Source organism: Oreochromis aureus, linkage group 15 (assembly GCF_013358895.1).
Source record: "Oreochromis aureus strain Israel breed Guangdong linkage group 15, ZZ_aureus, whole genome shotgun sequence".
In the NCBI taxonomy this organism is placed as follows: domain Eukaryota; kingdom Metazoa; phylum Chordata; class Actinopteri; order Cichliformes; family Cichlidae; genus Oreochromis; species Oreochromis aureus.
In genome coordinates this window covers 26,035,937-26,058,844 of record NC_052956.1, presented here as the reverse complement: position 1 = coordinate 26,058,844, position 22,908 = coordinate 26,035,937, and the positions used below count along the sequence as shown (strand labels likewise).

The 22,908-nt window shown below is 44.7% G+C and overlaps 1 protein-coding gene across 1 annotated transcript in view; it reads left to right on the top strand.

The window, feature by feature from the left end:
- LOC120432995 (kinesin-like protein KIF26A) overlaps window positions 1-22,426 on the top strand; it is a 53,311-nt gene extending 30,885 nt beyond the window's left edge. The window contains exons 5-7 of the mRNA XM_039598434.1: window positions 15,715-15,907; window positions 19,740-19,922; window positions 22,349-22,426. Of these exons, the coding sequence (XP_039454368.1) occupies window positions 15,715-15,907; window positions 19,740-19,922; window positions 22,349-22,426 (454 nt within the window). The remainder of the gene's footprint in view (window positions 1-15,714; window positions 15,908-19,739; window positions 19,923-22,348) is intronic.
- The last annotated feature ends 482 nt before the right edge of the window (window positions 22,427-22,908 follow it).

Sequence of the window (22,908 nt, the reverse complement as noted above, 5' to 3'; positions counted from 1 at the left end):
CTAGGACCAATTCTGTTTACATTATACATGCTTCCCTTAGGCAGCATCATTAGAAGACATAGTATACATTTTCACTGCTATGCAGATGACACGCAGCTCTATCTATCCATGAAGCCAGATAACACACACCAATTAGTTAAACTGCAGGAATGTCTTAAAGACATAAAGACCTGGATGGCCGCTAACTTTCTGCTTCTTAATTCAGAAAAAACTGAGGTTATTGTACTCGGCCCTGAAAATCTTAGAAATATGGTATCTAACCAGATTCTTACTCTGGATGGCATTACCTTGACCTCCAGTAATGCTGTGAGGAACCTTGGAGTCATTTTTGACCAAGACATGTCCTTCAATGCACATATTAAACAAATATGTAAGACTGCTTTCTTCCATTTGCGCAACATCTCTTAAATTAGAAATATCCTGTCTCAGAGTGACGCTGAAAAACTAGTTCATGCATTTATTACTTCCAGGCTGGACTACTGTAATTCATTATTATCAGGAAATCCTAAAAACTCCCTGAAAAGCCTTCAATTAATCCAAGATGCTGCAGCAAGAGTACTGACAAGGACTAGAAAGAGACAGAGAAGAGAAGAGACTGTTTTGGCTTCCCTTCATTGGCTTCCTGTTAAATCCCGAATTGAATTCAAAATCCTGCTCCTCACAAACAAGGTCTTAAGTAATCAGGCCCCATCTTATCTTAATGACCTTATAGTACCATATCACCCTACTAGAGCACTTCGCTCTCGTAACGCAGGTTTACTTGTTGTTCCTAGAGTATTTAAAAGTAGAATGAGAGGGAGAGCCTTCAGTTTTCAGGCCCCTCTTCTATGGAACCAGCGTCCTATTTGGATTCGGGAGACAGACACTATCTCTACTTTTAAGATTAGCCTTAAAACTTTCTTTTTTGCTAAAGCATACAGTTAAGGCTGGACCAGGTGACCCTGAATCCTCCGTTAGTTGTGCTGCAATAGGCATAGGCTGCCGGGGGACTCCCATGATGCATTGAGTTTTTCCTTTCCAGTCACCTTTCTCACTCACTATGTGTTAATAGACCTCTCTGCATTGACTCATACCTGCTATAAATCTCTGTTTCTCTTCCACACCATGTCTTATCCTGTCTTCCTTCTCTCACCCCAACCGGTCGCAGCAGCATCTATTATTGTAGAATCTACTGTACAATATAAAGCACCTTGAGGCGACTGTTGTTGTGATTTGGCGCTATATAAATAAAATTGAATTGAATTGAATTCACAGGGGGAATGGAGGCGGTGTGTCCTCCTGCTCGGACACACAAATGATCTGAAATGTTTTCTAGCTGTCGTTTGAAGCTTTGTAAGATCACAAAAGACGCAGGAATAAGTAGTAGGATTTGAGAGTGTAATAACGGACTGAAGATGGCAGCACTGCATGTACAAGGATGCCAGCTGCTGGCAAAAGAAGAAGAAGCTGTGTCCCAGAATTCATAGCGCGGCCCAGCGCGGCCCTGCTCAGTTTCCAGCAATAGTGGCAGCTAGCTAGTTTTAATATTACTCTTATTATTCTTTCAGGGTCACAAAATAAACGTCTAACAAGTTTTTCAGGCTAGAATGTAGCTGTGTAAACTTCAAATATCTGCTGCAATAAGCTGTACGTTTTACGTCCAATGGATGCATGATCTGATTAGTCGACTAATCGCAAAAATAATCGGTGACTAGTCGACTATCAAAATAATCGTTTGTGGCAGCCCTAGTGTGTGTGTAGAAAAACAGGTCTGTGGGCTCTTGCCTTGCTCAGATTACATGATCTGTGTCTGACACAGTTTTCTGAGGAGATTCTGGCATTTCTGCGCTCGCTGACAAACAGATGGAGTAAAGATGGAAGCGCTGGCATCGCTGGCTGCCATATTGTAATGAGCATGCTCTCTGCTACTGTTTTCACGTAGCTATGTTAATGCGGGGATTCCCTGTTGAATCTCCAACTGTCGACTCCTCGCCGTCTGCTGGCACGACACCCGAGCCTTGGGCCGCTCTCCCCACTCGCTGTTTGCTCACTGCTGCTGCTCAGTCACAGCTGTAGGCTTAGCTCAGCCCGATGCAGCACCTTTACAGCGGTCAGGGTCACCTGATGCTGCTGTGCTGTGAGGAGGTGCTGACGGGGGTGATGGAGACGCTGCAGACACGGGGCCAAAGGTTCGGACTGGCACTGGGCCTGGAGCACAGAGCAGAGCTGCACCTCCTGCAGCTTAGACTCACAGTGAAACCCCCAAATAAAGTGAGGATTAGATCCGCTCCCCACTACTAGAGTCAAGTTCCCCAAAGTGGATTTCTGGCTCGCGGCCCAAGCTTTTTTTATTGACTTCCTGTCCAGAACAGAGCCTCTCCCAAACCGCTCAGACCCAACAGAGCCGCAGTGCTGCAGCAGAGTCTGCCCGGAGAAGGACTGCTGGTTAACTGGCTCCAGTGTCAGTGAAACCCAATCACAGCTGCTGCTGACTTTGAGAAAGTCAGTGAACATGGAGCACAAACTTCTGCTGCTCTCTGCGCAGGGAGAGCCTCATGAAGACCTTCGTGAGTCAGAGCACAGATAGGTAGAGCTTGTGGTTTAACCTGTGACAGATCACCTGACGCTGCACACTGGACAGTTTAAACTTCTCTCCACCTCCACGACGGTGACCTGTCCAGGTCCTCTTTGCTAGTGTGCAGACCTGCCTTTAACACCTGTGGGACTCCAAAGACCTGAAGAGTCACAAGTACAGCCAGGATTCCTGCAGTCATTGAAGTAAACATCTTCCACTCAGGTTAGCTTCTGTTATCATGTCCTGTTGGAGGGAATCAGCAGTAACAGTCCTCAGACACTCTGAGACACGGATCAGCCTTTGATATACGGATTGTCTCAGGCTTTTATTTCATAGCTCAGCATGTTTGTGAGGAGGAACCTCTTTACTCAGTAACTGAGGCAGACTGAGCTTTCTGGAGACGTGAGACTTTAAAATGACCCATGTCCCTGATTGCTGTATGCGTGGAATACAGAGTGATAGAGGAAGTGATGTAAGGAGGTTACACAGAGCAGAGAGTCAGCCCGCGGGGCTCAGCTGGGAATCAAACCTTAAACCTTGAGAGCAGTGTGTTAATAGAGCGGAAAGCTGAGGAGTAATGTGACCCACATCCAGACAGAGCTGAGTCCTGAAGGCCTCACTGAGCCGGTCGTGCTGCAGACACGAGTGTGACGTGGGGGGTCGGTACCTGCTGCTGCCCACCCCAGGACTTCCTGTCCAGACTGTCTTGCAGTTTCCTGTCTCGTACCGAAGAATTACCCTCGTGTTACCTCATGTAATCATGAATGTGAAACTGAAAGTAACAGAAGGTGATGATTTCCAGATTTCATAATTTATTATCAACAGAGCTTATAAAACACGTCAAGTGTCTAAAGTGAGAAACCGTTTGACATGTTTTAAATGTTATACAGTGCAGCTGTGAGTCCAGCTGTCACAGTGCAGCAGCTGCTCTCAGCTCACAGACCAATGTTGAAGACAATGACACTGTCCTCAGATTTAAAATGAGTTCATATTTGATTAAAGATCATATTTTCTGCGTTCTACTGTCAATAAACTTTATGAACATCCTGACGTTTTGCAGGTTCAACATATGTCCCGTCACATATTGAACTGTGTGAAACAAACAGCTCTCACTGAGACGGCCCACAGTCTGTGGACCTGTCACTTGTGACCTCAGCATCTCAAACCGATGAGTCGTGTCGAGCAGTAAACTGTTAAACCTCTGGATCCTCACATGGAGTGCACGTGACTGTCCACAGTCCATCCTGAGTGTGCCGATTTCATTCCCGTTAAAGTCATTGCTGTCACGACTGTTTGTGATTCTGTGACGGTTGAGCACAAAAGCTCTGCCCACTGTTGTCTCTGTTCCTGCAGCAGATAAGAGACAGAAACCTTAATTTTCTCTGCAGCTTCTTCCAAATGGGCCACTGCTGCACATCTCTGGGTTTAAGCCTCAGAGTTTATCTCTGACTGTCAGACAGTCGGACTTCAGCGGCCTGGAGTGTGGGGCGTATGGCAGGAAGATAAAAGCTAGCGGTGCAGAGGTGGAGCTGCTGACAACCGTCCAGGATAACAAGGGCCGAGATGACGTTTGAAGCGGCGCTCTGAGGAGAAGCTGGACCGAAGGAGCTCACACCGACACAGCAGAACTGACAGCAGGGCCCTGGGTCTGACAAACGTCTGTCTCAGAGGACGTCTGATCACAGGGTCATCAGATGATTCTGGAACAAAGAACATTGAGAAGGACGTCCTCGTGTTCAAACCATGTGTCAGACCGAAGGTGGTACCAGGATCACAACGATAATAACACCATAACACACCTGTTTATGTTAGAATAAAGCCTAGAATTTGCATTATTAGGGGCGTGGCCTCTGTGACTGACAGGTGGACACAGGCTGCAGCTGCTAGCTTCACCTGAACTGGATGTCTAGAATGTGCTTGAGCCTTTTGGGGCATTTTAATGACATCATGTGACCAAAAATATGGCTGCTGCTGCTGCTAGGTTACTGTAGTAACAGAGTGAACAGGAATGCGGAGCTTCAGTTTTAGGGTTTTGATTGGAAGTTACTGATTAGCAGTCTGCCCTACAGGGTGATTAATGTTCGTTCGGGTCTAAACAGAGCCGCTTTGTGTTATTGTGATTGGTCAGAAGGTGATGTCAATCTAACATGCACACCTGGAGACGTGTGCTGTGGTGTGAAGATGAGCTTTCTCACTTCTGACTGTCTTGACCGTTATGCTGTGGTTTCTGTGCCCAGACTGAGAAGATGAAACCAAACAGTCAATAATAAAAAAAACTGTAAATATGAAGGGTGAGAGGTGAAGCCTCTGAGCTTTTAGCTCAGCGCTCTCACAGACGTGGTTCTTTTAATTGTGTCTAATCGTTCAGTGAGTGAACCTCAGACCACAGCTGATCATCACCTGCCTGCAGGTTAACTGTGACAGATGGCCTTGGGCTGCTCCTATTGATCGGAGAATTGATCTGGAAATGGATCTGTGGCTGTGATACCTCTCCTCACTCTCTGCAGCAATAACACAGCTCTCTCCAGCTCCTCCTCTGATCAATAATCATCTCTCCATTCACATGTTGCATGTTTTTCTCTGGGCATGCATTCAAACGTGTCCCCAGAGAGCAGCAGCAGGTACGAACTACAGTAAAACTGCTGTCAGGCACGTTTTGGCAGGTTTGTCTGGCCTGAGACGACCTGAAGGGGAGTTATGATAAATATGATTTCAGAGCAGCTGAGGTCCTGCCGAGAGCGCTGAATGAACCTGAGCTCCTCATCTTTCCTCAGCTCTGATTCGTGTTCACACTTTTAAAATGACAGTGAACTCTGTGTACTTTCCTGCTCAGGAAACAGCCAACCAGCTTTGGACCGGAACGGCGCGTCACCACCGTTCGGCTACATTATGGAGGGTTTTTTACCCCTCTGCCATAAAATGCTTGTGTGGAGTTGCTGTCACTGGGCGGACACCTGACTTTGTGACTGAAGATTGTCAGACTCTTACCACAGGTGCATCTATGATCTACCAGGAGGCTGAGGGGAGCACTCCTTTTCCCATAGAGAAGGGTCGAAAGGAGGGCGCTGAGGTCCTTCAGACATGTCCTAGCAGGAGGAGGCCCGGGACAGAGCCAGGACACGCTCCAAAGATTACATCTCTCTGATGATTACATACCCACAATCCTTCACTCTCATCGTCGCTTTTTTTTCATATCATACTCTGCGAGCTACACATTTTACCTGCAAATGAGGAGTTCCAGTGTATCTGCACAGGTGTTCATTCATAAAGCTGGAACAAGGCTCGTGCACGTGTGCATAAGGTTGTGATGAGATTTGATGGGAAAGAGTTTTAGTGCACACACACACACACACACACACACACACACACACACACACACAAACTCGTTTTCATATGTTATTGAACCTAGCAGCAGCCATGTTAAGTAGCTACTTTCCTTAGCTACTTACCCTAACCATCAAAAAGGAATGCCTTACGGTGCATTCACACCAAACGCGATAGACGCGACCAGAGCGTCAGGTTTACATGTAAAGTCAATGGAGGAGCGCGATGAAGCGCGACTGGGGGTCCTGCGAAAATTCAGAAGCCGATTTGCGTCGCGAAAATGCGAAAAAGCATCAGTTGCGCATGCAAGTAGTGCAACTGACGCGTTTGAAGCGTGAATAAAAATACGCGCGGCAGTTTGTGTGGTGCATTTTGTGGATTCGCGTGTCACGTCTACTGCTGGAGTTGGAAAAATCTGAACTCCAGCGTCAAATCGTGCCGAGACAACCAATCAGGGGCCTGATGGCGTGATGCTCTGACCTAGTTCAAAGGGGCAGGCTCAGCCAAAGCCCTTCATTCAATATGGAGGAAAGGCTAATCAACGCTGTAGCAAAACACCCGGAGCTGTACGACACCAGCTGCTTTCTCTACCGAGAATTTTAATATTATTTCAAATAAATTTTTGTAATGACTAATGTCTCAGTTCTACTACACAGCAAATATTGGCACACAACTTGACACATGTAGAATTTATTTCATATTATACTAAATTATACTAATGAAAAAATATACTACTATATAGGAACATAGTGAAGACCAATTATTTAAGAGAATAAAGAGAGGTTAGTTTATTTTGGAGGCAAGCTCCATTTATTAAGAAAATTTTAAAAAAGGCAGGAACGCTCTTTAGAGGTTTGTGGGTGGCTCTTAAAAGAGCCGTTGTGGGGAAGTCACTGGGACTTCAAATGAGCATATATTAGCACAGGTATCAATAAAGGACTACCGTATTAAACACTTTTACTAACCGCAGGCAGACGGACAGGCGCTCGGCAGGTGGGATTGAGCGCCTGTAGTTGGTGTTTAGGCGGGCGATGCTTGGACTGACGCGGGACAGCAGCTCCTCAAACTGGGCGAGGGAAAGATGGTGGTACCGCTGAAAGCGGCCGTCAACCACACGCAGCTCCTGGAGCAAGTGGTGAAACTCACCAAACTGCTCACGCTTGTGGAGGACCTGATGGACCCAGGTACGGTGAGGACGTCCTTTACGCCGCTGCTCTGCTCTCCACAGTAAATAGAGAAGGGAGACTCTCTCTTCAAATGCTAGATCGACAGCTGCCATCTTGCAAACATACCGTCTGGCACTACTTCCTCCCACATTTCCGCTTCACGCGCGTGAAAATTGCATATTTTAAAGCACGACCAATTCGCGTTGGTCCCACGTCGAGGTGCGAATGTGGACGCGACCAGCTAGGGGCGTCTTGTGCTTTTTGGTCGCGTCTATCGCGTTCGGTGTGAACGCACCGTTAGGCCCTTACACTGAGCCTCAAAAATGCCTTCAAACTCATGGGGATGGGCACTTTGTAGCATGCCAATTTTATGTCCTCACAATGATGTCTAAACATGTGCACACACACACACATTCCTGCCTATGTGCACAGAAGCAGTGTTGGACAACCGGACATCCCGTTCACATTAAACTGAAAGGTTTTTTTTTTCTTTGTCCTTAAGAAAAAACTTTACTTTTTTTATTAATTATTGAAATAGATTAATTTGTGTTGATTGAATCGGTGTGTAACTTCGCCAAAACAATGTCGGACTCTGTAGTTTTCTCTGGTCCCCTCCCCAATCAGACCAGGAGTGACATGTTTAGCCGCATGTTCTCCTTAAATTGCTGGCTGTCTGAATGGTGTCCCAGAAACGATGAGGGCTTCATAGATAATTGGCAAACCTTCTGGAGGAAACCTGGTCTTGTTAGGAGAGATGGCATCCATCCCACTTTGGATGGAGCAGCTCTCATTTCTAGAAATATGGACCAATTTATTAAACCCCCCAAAATATGACTATCCAGAGTTGGGACCAGGAAGCAGAGTTGCAGTCTTACACGCCTCTCTGCAGCTTCTCTCCTCCTGCTACCCCCCCAAAAACCCATCTCCATTGAGACTGTGTCAGCTCCCAAACAGACAAAAAACAAACTAAAAACCAGCAATAAACAACTTAAACATAAAAAAATCACAAAGAAAGAACAATACAGTATCCACATCTGAACCAATGAGTAAAACAGTGAAATGTGGATTAATAAATATTAGGTCTCTCTCCTCCAAGTCTCTGTTAGTACATGACTTAATAATTGATCAACAAATCAATTTACTCTGCCTTACAGAAACCTGGTTGCAGCAGGATGAGTATGTTAGTTTAAATGAATCAACACCCCCGAGTCATTCTAACTACCAGAAATCTCGAAGCACAGGCTGAGGGGGCGGTGTGGCAGCAATTTTTCACACCAGTCTATTAATTAACGAAAGACCAAGACAGACTTTTAATTCATTTAAAAGCCAGATGCTTAGCCTCGTCCACCCCAGCTGTAAAACTCAGAAACCAGTCTTACTTGTTATCATCTATCGTCCACCTGGGCCTTACACAGAGTTTCTCTCTGATTTCTCAAACTTTTTATCTGATTTAGTGCTCAGCTCAGATAAAATAATTATTGTGGGTGATTTTAACATCCATGTAGATGCTAAAAATGACAGCCTCGACATCGCATTTAATCTGTTATTAGACTCAATTGGCTTTTCTCAAAATGTAAAAGAACCCACCCACCACTTTAATCACACTCTAGATCTTGTTTTAACATATGGCATAGAAACTGAACATTTAACAGTGTTTCCTGAAAACCCTCTGCTGTCTGATCATTTCCTGATAACATTCACATTTACAATAATTGATTACACAGCAGTGGAGAGTAGACTTTATCAAAGTAGATGTCTTTCTGAAAGTGCTGTAACTAAGTTTAAGAATATAATCCACCCACTGTTATCATCTTCAATGCCCTGTACCAACATAGAGCAGAGCAGCTATCTGAACGCTACTCCAACAGAGGTCGATTATCTTGTTAATACTTTTACCTCCTCACTACGTATGACTCTGGATACTGTAGCTCCTGTGAAAACTAAGGCCTCAAATCAGAAGTACCTGACTCCGTGGTATAATTCTCCAACACGTAGCCTAAAGCAGATAACTCGTAAGCTGGAGAGGAAATGGCCTGTCACAAATTTAGAGGATCATCATTTAGCCTGGAGAAATAGTTTGCTGCTTTATAAGAAAGCCCTCCGCAAAGCCAGAACATCTTACTATTCGTCACTGATTGAAGAAAATAAGAACAACCCCAGGTTTCTCTTCAGCACTGTAGCCAGGCTGACAAAAAGTCAGAGCTCTACTGAGCCAACAATCCCTTTAACGTTAAGTAGTAATGACTTCATGAACTTCTTTTATCAATTTTTTCTCTTTTATCATTAGAGAAAAAATTACCAATAATCATCCCACAGATGTAATATTATCTACAGCTACTTTTAGTACCATTGATGTTAAGTTAGACTCTTTTTCTCCAATTGATCTTTCTGAGTTAACTTCAATAATTAATTCCTCCAAACCATCAACGTGTCTTTTAGACCCCATTCCTACAAAACTGCTCAAAGAAGTCCTGCCATTAATTAATTCTTCAATCTTAAATATGATCAACCTATCTCTAATAATCGGCTATGTACCACAGGCCTTCAAGCTGGCTGTAGTTAAACCTTTACTCAAAAAGCCATCTCTAGACCCAGCTGTCTTAGCTAATTATAGGCCAATCTCCAACCTTCCTTTTATATCAAAAATCCTTGAAAGAGTAGTTGTCAAACAGCTAACAGATCATCTGCAGAGGAATGGCTTATCTGAAGAGTTTCAGTCAGGTTTCAGAGCTCATCACAGCACAGAAACAGCTTTAGTGAAGGTTACAAATGATCTTCTTATGGCCTCTGACAGTGGACTCATGTCTGTGCTTGTCCTGCTAGACCTCAGTGCAGCGTTCGATACTGTTGACCATAATATTCTATTAGATTGATTAGAGCACGCTGTAGGTATTAAAGGTACTGCACTGCAGTGGTTTGTATCATATCGATCTAATAGACTCCAATTTGTTCATGTAAATGGAGAGTCCTCTTCACACACTAAGGTCAATTATGGTGTTCCACAGGGTTCAGTGCTAGGACCAATTCTGTTTACATTACACATGCTTCCCTTAGGCAGCATCATTAGAAGACATAGCATAAATTTTCACTGCTATGCAGATGACACGCAGCTCTATCTATCCATGAAGCCAGGTAACACACACCAATTAGTTAAACTGCAGGAATGTCTTAAAGACATAAAGACCTGGATGGCCGCTAACTTTCTGCTTCTTAATTCAGATCAAACTGAGGTTATTGTACTCGGCCCTGAAAATCTTAGAAATATGGTATCTAACCAGATTCTTACTCTGGATGGCATTACCTTGGCCTCCAGTAATGCTGTGAGGAACCTTGGAGTCACTTTTGACCAGGACATGTCCTTCAACGCACATATTAAACAAATATGTAAGACTGCTTTCTTCCATTTGCGCAACATCTCTAAAATTAGAAATATCCTGTCTCAGAGTGACGCTGAAAAACTAGTTCATGCATTTATTACTTCCAGGCTGGACTACTGTAATTCATTATTATCAGGATGTCCTAAAAACTCCCTGAAAAGCCTTCAGCTGATCCAAAATGCTGCAGCAAGGGTACTGACAGGGACTAGAAAGAGAGAGCATATTTCTCCTGTTTTGGCTTCCCTTCATTGGCTTCCTGTTAAATCCAGAATTGAATTCAAAATCCTGCTCCTCACATACAAGGTCTTAAATAATCAGGCCCCAACTTATCTTAATGACCTTGTAGTGCCATATCACCCTATTAGAGCACTTTGCTCTCGCTCTGCAGGCCTACTTGTTGTTCCTAGAGTATTTAAAAGTAGAATGGGAGGCAGAGCCTTCAGTTTTCAGGCCCCTCTTCTGTGGAACCAGCTTCCAGTTTGGATTCGGGAGACAGACACTATCTCTACTTTCAAGATTAGGCTTAAAACTTTCCTTTTTGCTAAAGCATATAGTTAGGGCTGGACCAGGACCCTGAATCCTCCCTTAGTTATGCTGCAATAGACGTAGGTTGCCGGGGATTCCCATGATGCATTGAGTTTTTCCTTTCCAGTCACCTTTCTCACTCAATATGTGTTAATAGACCTCTCTGCATCGAATCATATCTGTTATTAATCTCTGTCTCTCTTCCACAGCATGTCTTTCATCCTGTTTTCCTTCTTTCACCCCAACCGGTCGCAGCAGATGGCCCCGCCCCTCCCTGAGCCTGGTTCTGCCGGAGGTTTCTTCCTGTTAAAAGGGAGTTTTTCCTTCCCACTGTCGCCTAAGTGCTTGCTCATAGGGGGTCATATGATTGTTGGGTTTTTCTCTGTATTTATTATTGTGCGATCTACTTTACAATATAAAGCGCCTTGAGGCGACTTTTGTTGTGATTTGGCGCTATATAAATAAAATTGAATTGAATTGAATTGAATTGAATTGAATTGAATTGATTGATCAGTGACTGCAGCTCACAGACTCAAGTCTCCTGTTTGCTCTCCTTCAGTCAGTCTGTGGTTTCATATCAGTGACCCAGCCTGCAGGTTCTCTCAGAGAGGTTACACCACACACACTCACACAAACACACACACACATGCTGAGTGTCTTTGAAGTCCAGCAGTGGGGGTGTCTGTCATCTCATGAAGTATTCATGTAGCATATCAAGTGTGTGTGTATGTGTGTGTGTGTGTGTGTGTGTGTGTGGGTAGTGTGGGGTGAACAGTGGTTTCACAGCTGCTGTGTGTCGACACGCCGAGAAGGCGGGGCAGTGAAAAGAGAGAGAGGGGGTGAGCGAGGAGAGTGAGGGAAGGTGAGGTGAGCAAGGCAGACGGACCCACTGACGGAGGGATGGGAGGAAGAGGAGGGAGGGAGGCTGGAGCTTTGCCAGTGTTTCCCAGCAACAACAGCAGTGAGAGGCAGGAATCCTCCCGCTCTCATTCACTCGTTTATTTCCACCTCTTGTTTCAGTCCTTTATTCCTCCTCTGCTGATGCCACTTCCTTTCATTCCTCTCTCTCTCTCCTGGATTTAGAGGAGGAGGAGGAGGAGGGAGGTGGGAGGGGTGGAGAGGAGCGGCATTGCGATACTGCAGGAACAGACTGAGGAGCTACGGGAGAGAAGAGAGAGGGAGAGGAGCAGGAGAGGTGGGAGAAGGAGGGAAGAAAAGAAAGGAGGCGAAATTAAAGAAGTGGAGCTTTTGAAAAGGAAGAAATGAGGAGAGAGTAGGAGAGGAGAGATGACGAGAGGAGAGAGGAGGAGAGGTGGAAATAATGAAGAAGGAAAGGTAAAAGAAGAAGAAGAGGAAAGTGAGAGTGTGGAGAATGAGTTGCTGCAGGGTCAGAAAGATGGAAGAATGATTCAGTACGAGGAAAGAGTGGAAGGAAGGAAAGCCGGCTGAGGCTCTTCATTTGAGACCGAGTGAGGCGAGTTCTACAGATTGGCTGCAGGGCGTGAGGATTGAGGAAAGGCTGGAGGAATGGATGGCTTCGTGGAGTACAGACCATCACAGGGGGATTGAAAACAATCATAAAACAAAGTGAACTCATCCTCCAGGAGTATCTGCAGAACTTTGCTGCAACCAACATGAAAACATCCCATGATCAGATTTGCACTTCCTGTCCGAAACACGGAAAGATGGATTTGGAGTTTAGCCATATGGAACAAACTGAGGGGAACGTGTTGAGATGCTGAGGTGCCGCTTTACAGATGAATACAGTCAGATATTTTTGGACGAATCTTAGCCGTTGGATGTATTTTTGATCAGGAACCTGGCACGTGTTCTTGGACTTTAGTGAGAAAAACTCTGATCACGTGAACATTGCTCAGCAGAGGATGATTGGATCGATGACAGCGAGAAGGGGTTGGAAGAGTTTGAGGATATGTTTGGACCTGTGAAGGGAGCAAAGACAGAAGGATGTTCATTCGTGCGTGAAATGAATGTGATGCGAGTCATTGCTTTAAGGGGAACAATCATGAAAAACCTGAAGCAGTTTTTTGGTTTCCTGTCTTATTTTTGATTGACGGACAGACTGAATCTTTATTGTTTGACAGAAGTGAGTAGGAATAATAATCTGCTGAAAACTGAACATGGTGATAAATCTGATGTACTCACCTGAACGCTTTAGGATTAACATAAATTTGGGATCCCTCCGCAGCAGTTTGGGAGTTTTAAAGATCTTTTAGGTTCAACCCCTAAACTTCTTTATGGATTTGGTAAAAACCAGATGTTGAAAATGAAAATTAACTCGTTAAAATGTTTAAACGATCTGAAAGGACAGACACACTGTTGATGCTGTGATTGACGAACCAAGAAACTGCGAGTTTAGGAAAAACCGTGTTGGACGTCATGTTATCATCATTGTCTGGATGCATGGACAGTGTTCTCCTGTTTCAAAAGTAAAATGATTCTCACTTTAAAGAGTGTTTTTTTGGAGTTCAGGGGGGATGGAAAGTCAAACTGATGGATGAAAAGCCATTTTGTTGGAGCATGAAAATGAATTAAAGCTTTGGAGAAATCTTCTCTGGACTTTGAGGCACCTGTTCTACCTGGAGAGTTTATGAAACACTACACTCGTGGATGTTTGCTGCTGAATGCAGAAGGACAACAAAAGAAAAACCTTTCAGAGCTTTAAAACAGGACACATCTGGATAAACATCTGGGTAAACCTGAGACAGTGAAAATGGACTATATGGATATGGACCACCATCAGCGTTTTTCCTTGATCGGCTGAGTGTCCATCGGTCATGGGTAGATTGGGTGCGCTTGGTTTGACCCTGGATCTATTTTCTGGAGAAGGCTTCATAGATCAGCCTTGATGATGCGGACCAGGTGTCCCTCCTTCACAGCTGTGGTTTTAAATCTTTGTTTGAATAGATCTGGGTCTTTACAATGGTGAATGAGGACGAGAAGAAGCTTGGTCCCAGTTCCTCTTTAAGATCAAGAAGTTTGAGCAGATAATGGATTGGAAGGAACTGTGAGTAATAATAATAGTGATTTTTAAATCCTATTTCATCTCAGTCCAGCTTCATGTTTGAGGTGCTGACGGTTCTGTGAAAGGCAAAAGCCGAGAGCAGTGGAGAGATGTGCTCACGGTGATAAATGAAGTCCAGATATAATTGATACTGTAGACGACTGAAGCATAGAGTGTAAAATAACAGTCTCTGATGTCTCTTCAGTTTCTCCTTCAGGGGCTGTTAAACATATTACACCCTTTGTCCTCACAATGTATCACGGTAGCTCACCTGTGGAGTCAGACATCCACTCAGAGAAGATGGAGTCATCCCTAACCCTGTGACATCACTGAAACACCATCATTCGAGCTAACATGTGAAATTGTGTAGATGTAGATCACGTGATTTAACGGGTGGATGGTGATGGTGATGGTGGCAAAGTATCAGCACGTCTGCATTAGCATTAATAAGTCCTTTAAAGAAGGGCATCAACCGCAGGAGGACGTAACCGCCATTACTGCGGATGACTTCCTGTTAGGTGACATGCACAGAGCATGTCGGGTATGCCGAGGGTTAGCATAGGTTAATACATACCTGGTTAAACACAGTGATCAGGATGTGGTTCTCCCACAGCGCGTAAACAGATAAACTGTGCTCAGGATTACATGAGCAGATGTGTGGACAATCTGCACCCTTTATGGTGGTATCTTCATCACCATGGTTACAACATCTGTGACAGTCACAGAGTGCTTCCTCCACCAAGGTCAATAACATATTTCTGGTTTTTAAAAGAAAGCGGTGCACCTTAAAGCTTCTTCTTTTAACCCATGATCCTACTCTCCATGAAGGTCATGAACTTCAAAGTTTGAAAGTTTTCCGAGCTTCACATTTTCTTTGTGAAGTAACCGAATGTTAAGCACGCTTTGATGACTCTGGGCCACGGAGCATGTTCATTAGCATCCTCCTCAGCTGAGCCTAGAGAGAGCTGCATGACTGGGATCAAATAAAACAATCAGAGTAGATTTTTTTTTTTTTACTTAGAATTTATTTAGAATTTTCTTGAGGTGAAAATTGGGGTGAGAGAAGTTTGAAATGTAAAAACAACTTTAGAGCAAAAGCATCAATTCAATAAGATAATCAAGTGACCTGTGTGACCACCAGCTTTGGTCTCTGCAGTGGGGAACAGGGGTCAGGGGGCTCATCCAACCCAAGACCAAAACACAGGTGCCTTCCTTGTGGCCCTGGTCGCTGGTGGCTCTGCTTTCCCAGAGTGCTTTGCTCTCTTGTTGTGATGCAGCACTGCAGTTTGATGGGAGTGGGACATTTTTGATCCTCTTTCTTTCTTTGCACGTCCTGCTGTACCTGTGCTCGATCTATCTCCAACCCACCAGGAGACGCTGCTGCTCCACCCTCGGACACACACAGACACACGCACACGCATACACACTCTCTCTCTCTCTCTCTCTCTGGTAAATGTGACATTGGCGGTGAGTCCTGCTGGTGGTTGGAGGCTATAATGACACGCTCTGTTTTCAGAGTATCTGTCTGGGAGGAGGCGCCGGGAGGAAGATTTTGAGCCTCCTCCTCCCTCCTCTCTCTGCCTGTGTTTGACATGGACCTTAAACTCATCTGTTAATAATCAGTCTCAGATCAGCTCTTCTCTCTCTCTGATCTTATTTTATGTTTTCTTTTATTTCCTGTTAAGCGATGTGTTCCGGGTGCAGCTCGGTGCTCTCTGACTCTGTTTCTGTGTTTTGTGTCTTCAGGGCGGCTCACAAGCTCAGTCTGTCCCGCAGGAAGAAGTCCCCGCCCGGCTCTGCCTCCCCGCCCGGCCAGTCCCCGGGACCGCTGCTTTACACTGGGGGCTTCAGCGGGGCCTTGCAGCTCTCCCCGCCTGCCATCCCACCATGTCTCCTTCGAGCTGGATCAAAGGTCAAGGACACGCCGGGGATGGGAAAGGTGAGATGGTGTGGTGTTAGTCCGGATCTGATCGATGTAGCTACTGGGACTTTACCTGCTCAGCTGATGGAGTAGGGGAGGGGAGGGTACCAGGTCACTGTAGTCTAAGGAGCTCAGAAAGAATCGACCGCACTTCTTCAGGTTTGCTGAAGATGCTTTACCTCGCTCACTTGGCTGACTCTGAGAGTCTGCCAGCTGCTGTGACTGTAGCAGTAAGTGAGCCTGAATCCTGAAGAGGAAGCTCTCTGCTGGCATTCAGATGTCAGGTGATGCCTCCTGCAGCAGGTGGGCCCTGTGTGAGGTCCTCACAGGTCAGTGTGTGCTGCTGGCTTCAGAGCCCTGCAGGCACCGTGTAGGGACTCCATCGCTCCACGCTGCAGCTCAGCTTCCTTCATCTCCATCCACCGGCAGCTGCAGGAGCTCACATCTGCATCTTGCCAATGCAACATGTGGGCGTCGGTTAATGAGGCAAGGACAGAAATGAAAGAGCATTTTAAAGGAGACGCGGTGAAGTTAGGAGGATCATACGTCTCTGCTCCTGCAGCTTACACTGAACTAACAGAGTCACTTCCAACGCTTACAAACTACTTATAATGCACTGTGCTCTGCAGGAGACAGAGCTACTGTCCATCCAAATGAGCTTGTTTCACACTCAGCCAATCACAGCGTCCGCTTTAAACGTAAGCACTTTGTTTCTACAGCAGAGAAACCCCATGTTTGATGATCACGCACCCTCACGTGTTAAAATCATGAGGTCATTATGAGGTCATCAGCTGTCTGTGCTCTCTGTCCATGAGTGCACATAGCTGAGTAGCAAGGCTGCGGTGACCATCATCATGTCTTGTGATGAAGAGCAGCAGCTGCTGATTGCTACTGGGAACAGCGACATGCTGCTCATCCTTTCATCTTTCTCCTTCTTCTTTCCTACTGATCTAAACACAAAGAACAAAGTTCTCATTAAGAAAACCGAAGCTGCTTGTATTCTTCTTCTTTTTCTTTAATGGTCTCCACAGCAGATCACTTGAGGAGATGGAGATCTCCTCCTGTCCTAGCATCCTCCTCTGCATGTTCTCCTTCATCCACGAGCCTTCTCTGCAACTCCATCTCCATCCTCTAGCCTCCTTCATCTGCACATGCTTCTTGCTTTGACTTTGTAAGAATTTAGTGACATTAGATGAACTCCTGGAAACAGAAAGAGTCAGAGGGAAGTGTTCGCTCTGACTGCCATCTTTTCTCTCGTTTGCAACAGCGCTGCGTTCGTTCCTCTAAACCTGCAGTTATTCTCTTTAATGTCTTAAAACTTCTCACCATGACCTCTGGCTGCTCTCTGTGTGGGCGAGAGAGCCTGAGCTGGATTCTGGGTGTAAACACTTCATCGTGAGCGATATCAAACTCTGAGTTCAGACTGAGGTCAGAGCTGTTTCTGTTTAAAGCTCTGCAGTTTGAAAGCAGCCCTTCAGATTTCACTCCTACTGCTGCTGTACCTTTAATCATAAAATATCACAGCGAGGATCTGATCCAGCCTGCTCCTGCAACACTGCAATGAAACATGCACTTCCTCTAACGTCCAGCAGAGGCAGCAGGGAGTCAGTGCCCACATGTTTACAGCCTGATACACAAACTGTTTGGTCTCTATAGATAGGTGTTCCTCCATAACAGCTGTTTGCATTATTAGGGGTGTGGCCTCTCTGACTGACAGGTGACACAAGTGGTTGTAGCTGCTAGCTTCAGCTAAACTGGACCTCTGCGCTGTGTTTGTGCTGTTGGAGCTTTTTGGAGCATTTTTAATGACATCATATGTCTGTACTAACAGACTGTCCAGGAAGGCGGAGCTTTAGTTTTAGGGTTTTATTTGGATGTTACTGATCAGGTGAAAGAAAAAAATGAAGAAAAATCCCTATAAAAACATTTGTGATTGAACATACGTGTGCTGAGTAGGGCTGGGTATCGTCACTGATTTCTAGAATCGATTCCGATTCACAAGGTCCCAATTTGATTCAATCCATGATTCGATTCGATTTGATTTGAATCTGGGAAATTTTGCCTCAGGCAGACAGAAATATTACAATTCCGATCATTTATCAGTACATATCCATTTTTATATCTATAAAAAGAAAGCTGACATTGTGAGACTTTATCAGAGGTGTAAGCATCACAGCAAATGCCTTTGTGTCAAAGTAACAAAGCAAAAACACAGAAAAACATGAAGGAGAATTTCCTGGCCTGTCTTTTTATAGCAGATAACCAAATTAAAAATATTCTGTAGTAGAACAAAAACAGAAGAAAACCATGAATCAACATATGAACATTACCTGATGCTGCTGAAGTGAAAGAAAGCAAAGTTACAGAGGTTTAATTAGAGAAACAGCTAGGTGTTTTGCAATTTCACATAATTTAAAAATTTTCTTTAGTATTGAACAGAAGAAATGAGGCTTTCGTGTCAGAAGTCAGTTAAAATAAAATAAAAAATTGTGTGTAATAAGCAAGTGAATAATGCAGAAAACAGAGATTTTTAGATGGGAAAATGTTTTTGAAGTGCACTGAGAGAGAGAGGGAGCTGTGCATGAAGTGTCATTTTACCGTGGTGGAAGCAAAACAGCAAAAGAGAGAATTCATGATGATGTTTATGTGAAGCGAAATGTGAAGCGTAGTTTGGATCTTCTTTTGCTGCTGGTTCAGTCAAATTTGGTTGGAGAGAGACAAAGCCTAAAGCTTCATAATCTAGCGCAAAAAAAGACATAAACATAATGCACGGACCCGCCGACGCATCAGAATCTGTGAGCTGTCGGCTTTCAGCCCCGACGGCGTGTCCGTGTACATGCAGTCGGGTGAGAAAGCCAACAACTCACAGATTCTGATCCATCGGCGGCTCCGGGCTTTGTGTTTAAGTCTTTGTGCAGAATTCGTGTACCTGCTCTCATTTACGTTTTTAGCTGTTTGGTCATTGTCGAAATTTTGTGAGGTTTAGGCTGAGATTCTGGCATTTCAGGCAAAATAAATTTATATTTAAATTTATATTCATTCAAGATTTTAATGAATCAATATTGCGTTATTCAAGCTAGAATCGATTTTAATCGGAAAATTGATAATCAAAACCCACCCCTACTGCCGAGTGACTGGAACACAAAATTAGCTGTGACTGGATCAGATGGCGACTTTCAAGCTGCTTCCTGTCTGTATCTGTGGTGACAGAGGAGCTGACTCGCAGAGACTCGTCGTTTAAAAACTGCTCCGTCTCATTATTGGCTGTAAACTCGAGCTCCTGGCCACCAGCTCAGCAGCTCTATGACAGCACAATAAAACCCTTCAGAAGGCTGAGGGACACAGGCTGCTGAAGGTCAAAGGTCAGGAAGGCAGTGTGACTCCCTGCTCAGTCCAGCTCTGATTACACAGAGTCTAAAATATAATCCTGGAATACCTGAAGAAGAGCTCAGGACGTCTCTGCAGGCTTTACAGCTGATTCTGAGCTTCTTTCAGCACAAACAGTTGATGGTGTATATCAGGTGATCTGAGTCAGGTGATCTGAGTCAGGTGATCTGACTGGAAAAAAAACTAAACACCAGGTAGAAAAAATCAAACCAAATTTAAACCAAACAAAGTCAAAGAAGGCAGCACGGTTTCCTTCCACCTCGGTGTTGATATCTCTGAATGCTTGTACTCAAGATAACCACTGCAGGTGAAGCAAACATGGCCACGTTCAGGCCAAGCATCTATCACTGTCTGAGCACCTCTGGCTTAGTTTAACGTTTCATAATGCAACTCCATTGTCCATCCAGAGATGTGATGAACGCAGCAGTCTTCTCTGTGCTTCCTGTTTCCTGTTTGTCCTCAGGTCAGAGTCATGGTCCGGATCTGCTCGGTCCAGGGTGAGTCCTCGGAGTCCATGTCCTTCCTGAAGGTGGACGGCAGGAAGAAGCAGCTCATGCTGTGCGAGACGTCGGCCCAGAGACGGTCCTCAGCCTCAGCGCCAAAGACCTTCACCTTTGATGCCATCTTCTCGCAGGACGCCTCCCAGGTGAGTTCTCCAGCAGCAGGAACTTTACCATATCTTCTTCCGGGGATTAGTGTGGGTAATGTTACAGCTGGTTCATTTAGCTGCACAGACCTGCTGCTGGTGACGCAGAATGAACACTTTAAAGTGAAACTTTCAGAGTTTTCTGAATAAAAATCTAAATTCAGGGCACACACGAAGGTTTGAGCTCTTCATCAGCGACGTGTCAGCACGCTGTTTACCCACAGAGAGCAACGACAGCAGCAGACAGATCACAGCGCTCTGTGTGTGTGTGTGTGTGTCAGTGCAGAGTGTTTGTATCTGTGATGTGACATAAATCTGCAGATGGATTCATAAAAACATGTTTATGATGTTCAGTTTTCAGCTCTTCCAAACAAACAACAGGGCACTCAGCATCACTGCGCCTGCTGGGCCGCAGATCTTCTCTCTTTTTAGACACCTGACTGCATCGGTGATATAATGGTTTCATGTTTAACAGGAGTTTTATGGGAGAATTAGAGAAAACACTTGGATCAGTGTGGAATCCACGCTCAGGTGTCTGACTGCTGGACAAAGTGCACCAATAAGAGACTTCCCTCATTCTTATTCATTTCAGTCAGTTTTATGTATATAGCACTAGATCACACCAACAGTTTCCTCAACAATCAATCGTTGTTGTGAAAGTCACTTCTTACACAAATGGAAGAAAGCAGTCCTACATATTTGTTTAATATGTGCATTGAAGGACATATCCTGGTCAAAAATGACTCCAAGGTTCCTCACAGTGTTACTGGAGGTCAAGGTAATGTCATCCACTGTAAGAATCTGGTTAGATACCATATTTCTAAGATTTTCAGGGCCAAGTACAATAACCTCAGTTTTATTTGCATCTAGAAGCAGAAAATCCAGAAAATCCTGGTCAACCAGGTCTTTATGTCTTTAAGACATTCCTGCAGTTTAATTAATCGGTGTGTGTTATCTGGCTTCATGGATAGATAAAGTTGGGTGTCATCTGCATAGCAGTCACGATGCTATGCTATGTATGCTATGTCTTCTGACGATAGTGCCTAAAGGAAGCATGTATAATGTATATTGTTGGTTCTTGACTTTGGGAGAAGCAACCTGTTGCTGAATAGGCTCCTCTGATTATTTATGACCGTGTGCAGAGGATGCCCAGCATTGTCCATAATGTCCAGCGGTTTATTTAATGTCCTTTTCTCTGCCACTGTCAACAGAGTGTCCAGCTTCATGCTGACCACAGAGCCAGCCTTCCTGATTAGTTTTTCCAGCCTGGATGAGTCCTTTTTTGCTGTGCTGCTCCCCCAGCACACCACAGCACAGAACCAGCAACCACCGACTGGTAAAACATCCTCAGGAGCTTCCTGCAGGTGTTAAAAGACCTCAGCTTCCTGAGGAAGTACAGTCTGCTTTGGCCTTTTTTATACAGGTGCTGCGTGTTGCATGACCAGTCCAGTTTGTTGTCCACTCACAGCCGAGGTACTTGTATGTGTTGACCATCTCCACTTCCTCTCCCTCTATCTGAACTGGCAGTGGACCTGGTCTGGACCTCCCGAAGTCCACAACCAGTTCCTTGGTCTTTGAAGTGTTGAGTTGCAGGTGGTTTGTGTGATTCCATGTGACAAAGTTGCTCACCAGACTCCTGTACTCCTCTTCCTGATCATCCCAGATACACCCCATGATGGCCGTGTCGTCTGCAAACTTCTGATTATGGCATAATTCAGAGTTGTAGCAGAAGTCAGAGGTGTACAGGGTGAAGAGAAGAGGGGACAGGACAGTTCCCTGTGGTGCCCCTGTGCTACTGACCACAGTGTCAGATGTGATGTCCTTCAGCCTGATGTACTGTGGTCTGTCAGTGAGGTAGTTGGAGATCCAAGCGACCAGGCAGGGGTCCACCTGCATCCTGTTCAGTTTATCCTGGAGCAGACAGGGCCGGATTGTATTAAAGGCACTAGAAAAGTCAAGATACTAATACTCCATCAAAGTAATTAAGTAATAGATATACAATAACTGTTTTTAGTTTGTTTTTATCAGAACACTTCCTGTAATTCTACACGTTTATGTATTCCTGCTGATGATTTCTTTTGTTTACTGAGATGTCTTTTTTTTTTACCTCCTAAATCACCATGGTAATGAATGCTGAACACTGATTTGGTTTAAAATCATCTGGAAGCACTAGATTTTTACGAATTCTCTTATTTCCATCTTGCTTTCAGTGTGATATGAATGTTATATGTGCAGCCATCACCTTAGAAACAAACAGCAGCACTGAGCATGCTCAGACACATCATTCACTGCCATTCAAATCTTGAATTTACTGCTGTGTGCCACAAATCACCAGATTAACCAGTTTCTGCTGCTTTTATCTCTCAGACTATTTTACTGTTAGATTTTATCATCGTCTAATCTGATATTGTCTCTGATTGGAGCAGGTGGAGCTCACAGAGAGCAGAGAGCCACAACAGAGAAAGTTGATAACCACAGTGATGATACCCATGACCTCTGACTGAGGTTCCAGGTTTAGTTGAGTTAGCTAACTCAAAGGAAGCCTGGATATGTTGAACTTCCTTTGTAGGACACCCCTCAGGTGTGTAAGCTCGGCTTTAAAGTCAAAGCATCCATATGGGGAAGAATTCACTTTGTCGCTTACAGCTGGTCCTAAGTGTCTGTGAAGGTTCTCAGTCATCCAGGTCATTGTAGTCTAAGGAGCTTGGAAAGAAAAGTGTCTGGACTTCTGTAAGTTGCTTGAAGACATTTCACTTCTCATCCGAGAAGCTTCTTCAGTTCTTCAGAACTGAAGAAGCTTCCTGCTCTGGTTACCTGCAGCAGGTCACATACCTGCCATGCTGTCACTGGCGTATCAGCAGCGTGCTTCAGTACACCAAGCGCTCCAACATCTCTGACCTAAAGCTTGTCATAAAGACTGTAATGTGTTTATTATTATGTATGAGGTGCTGTGACAGTGGCAGCGCTCTAAGGTGATCACTGGCTT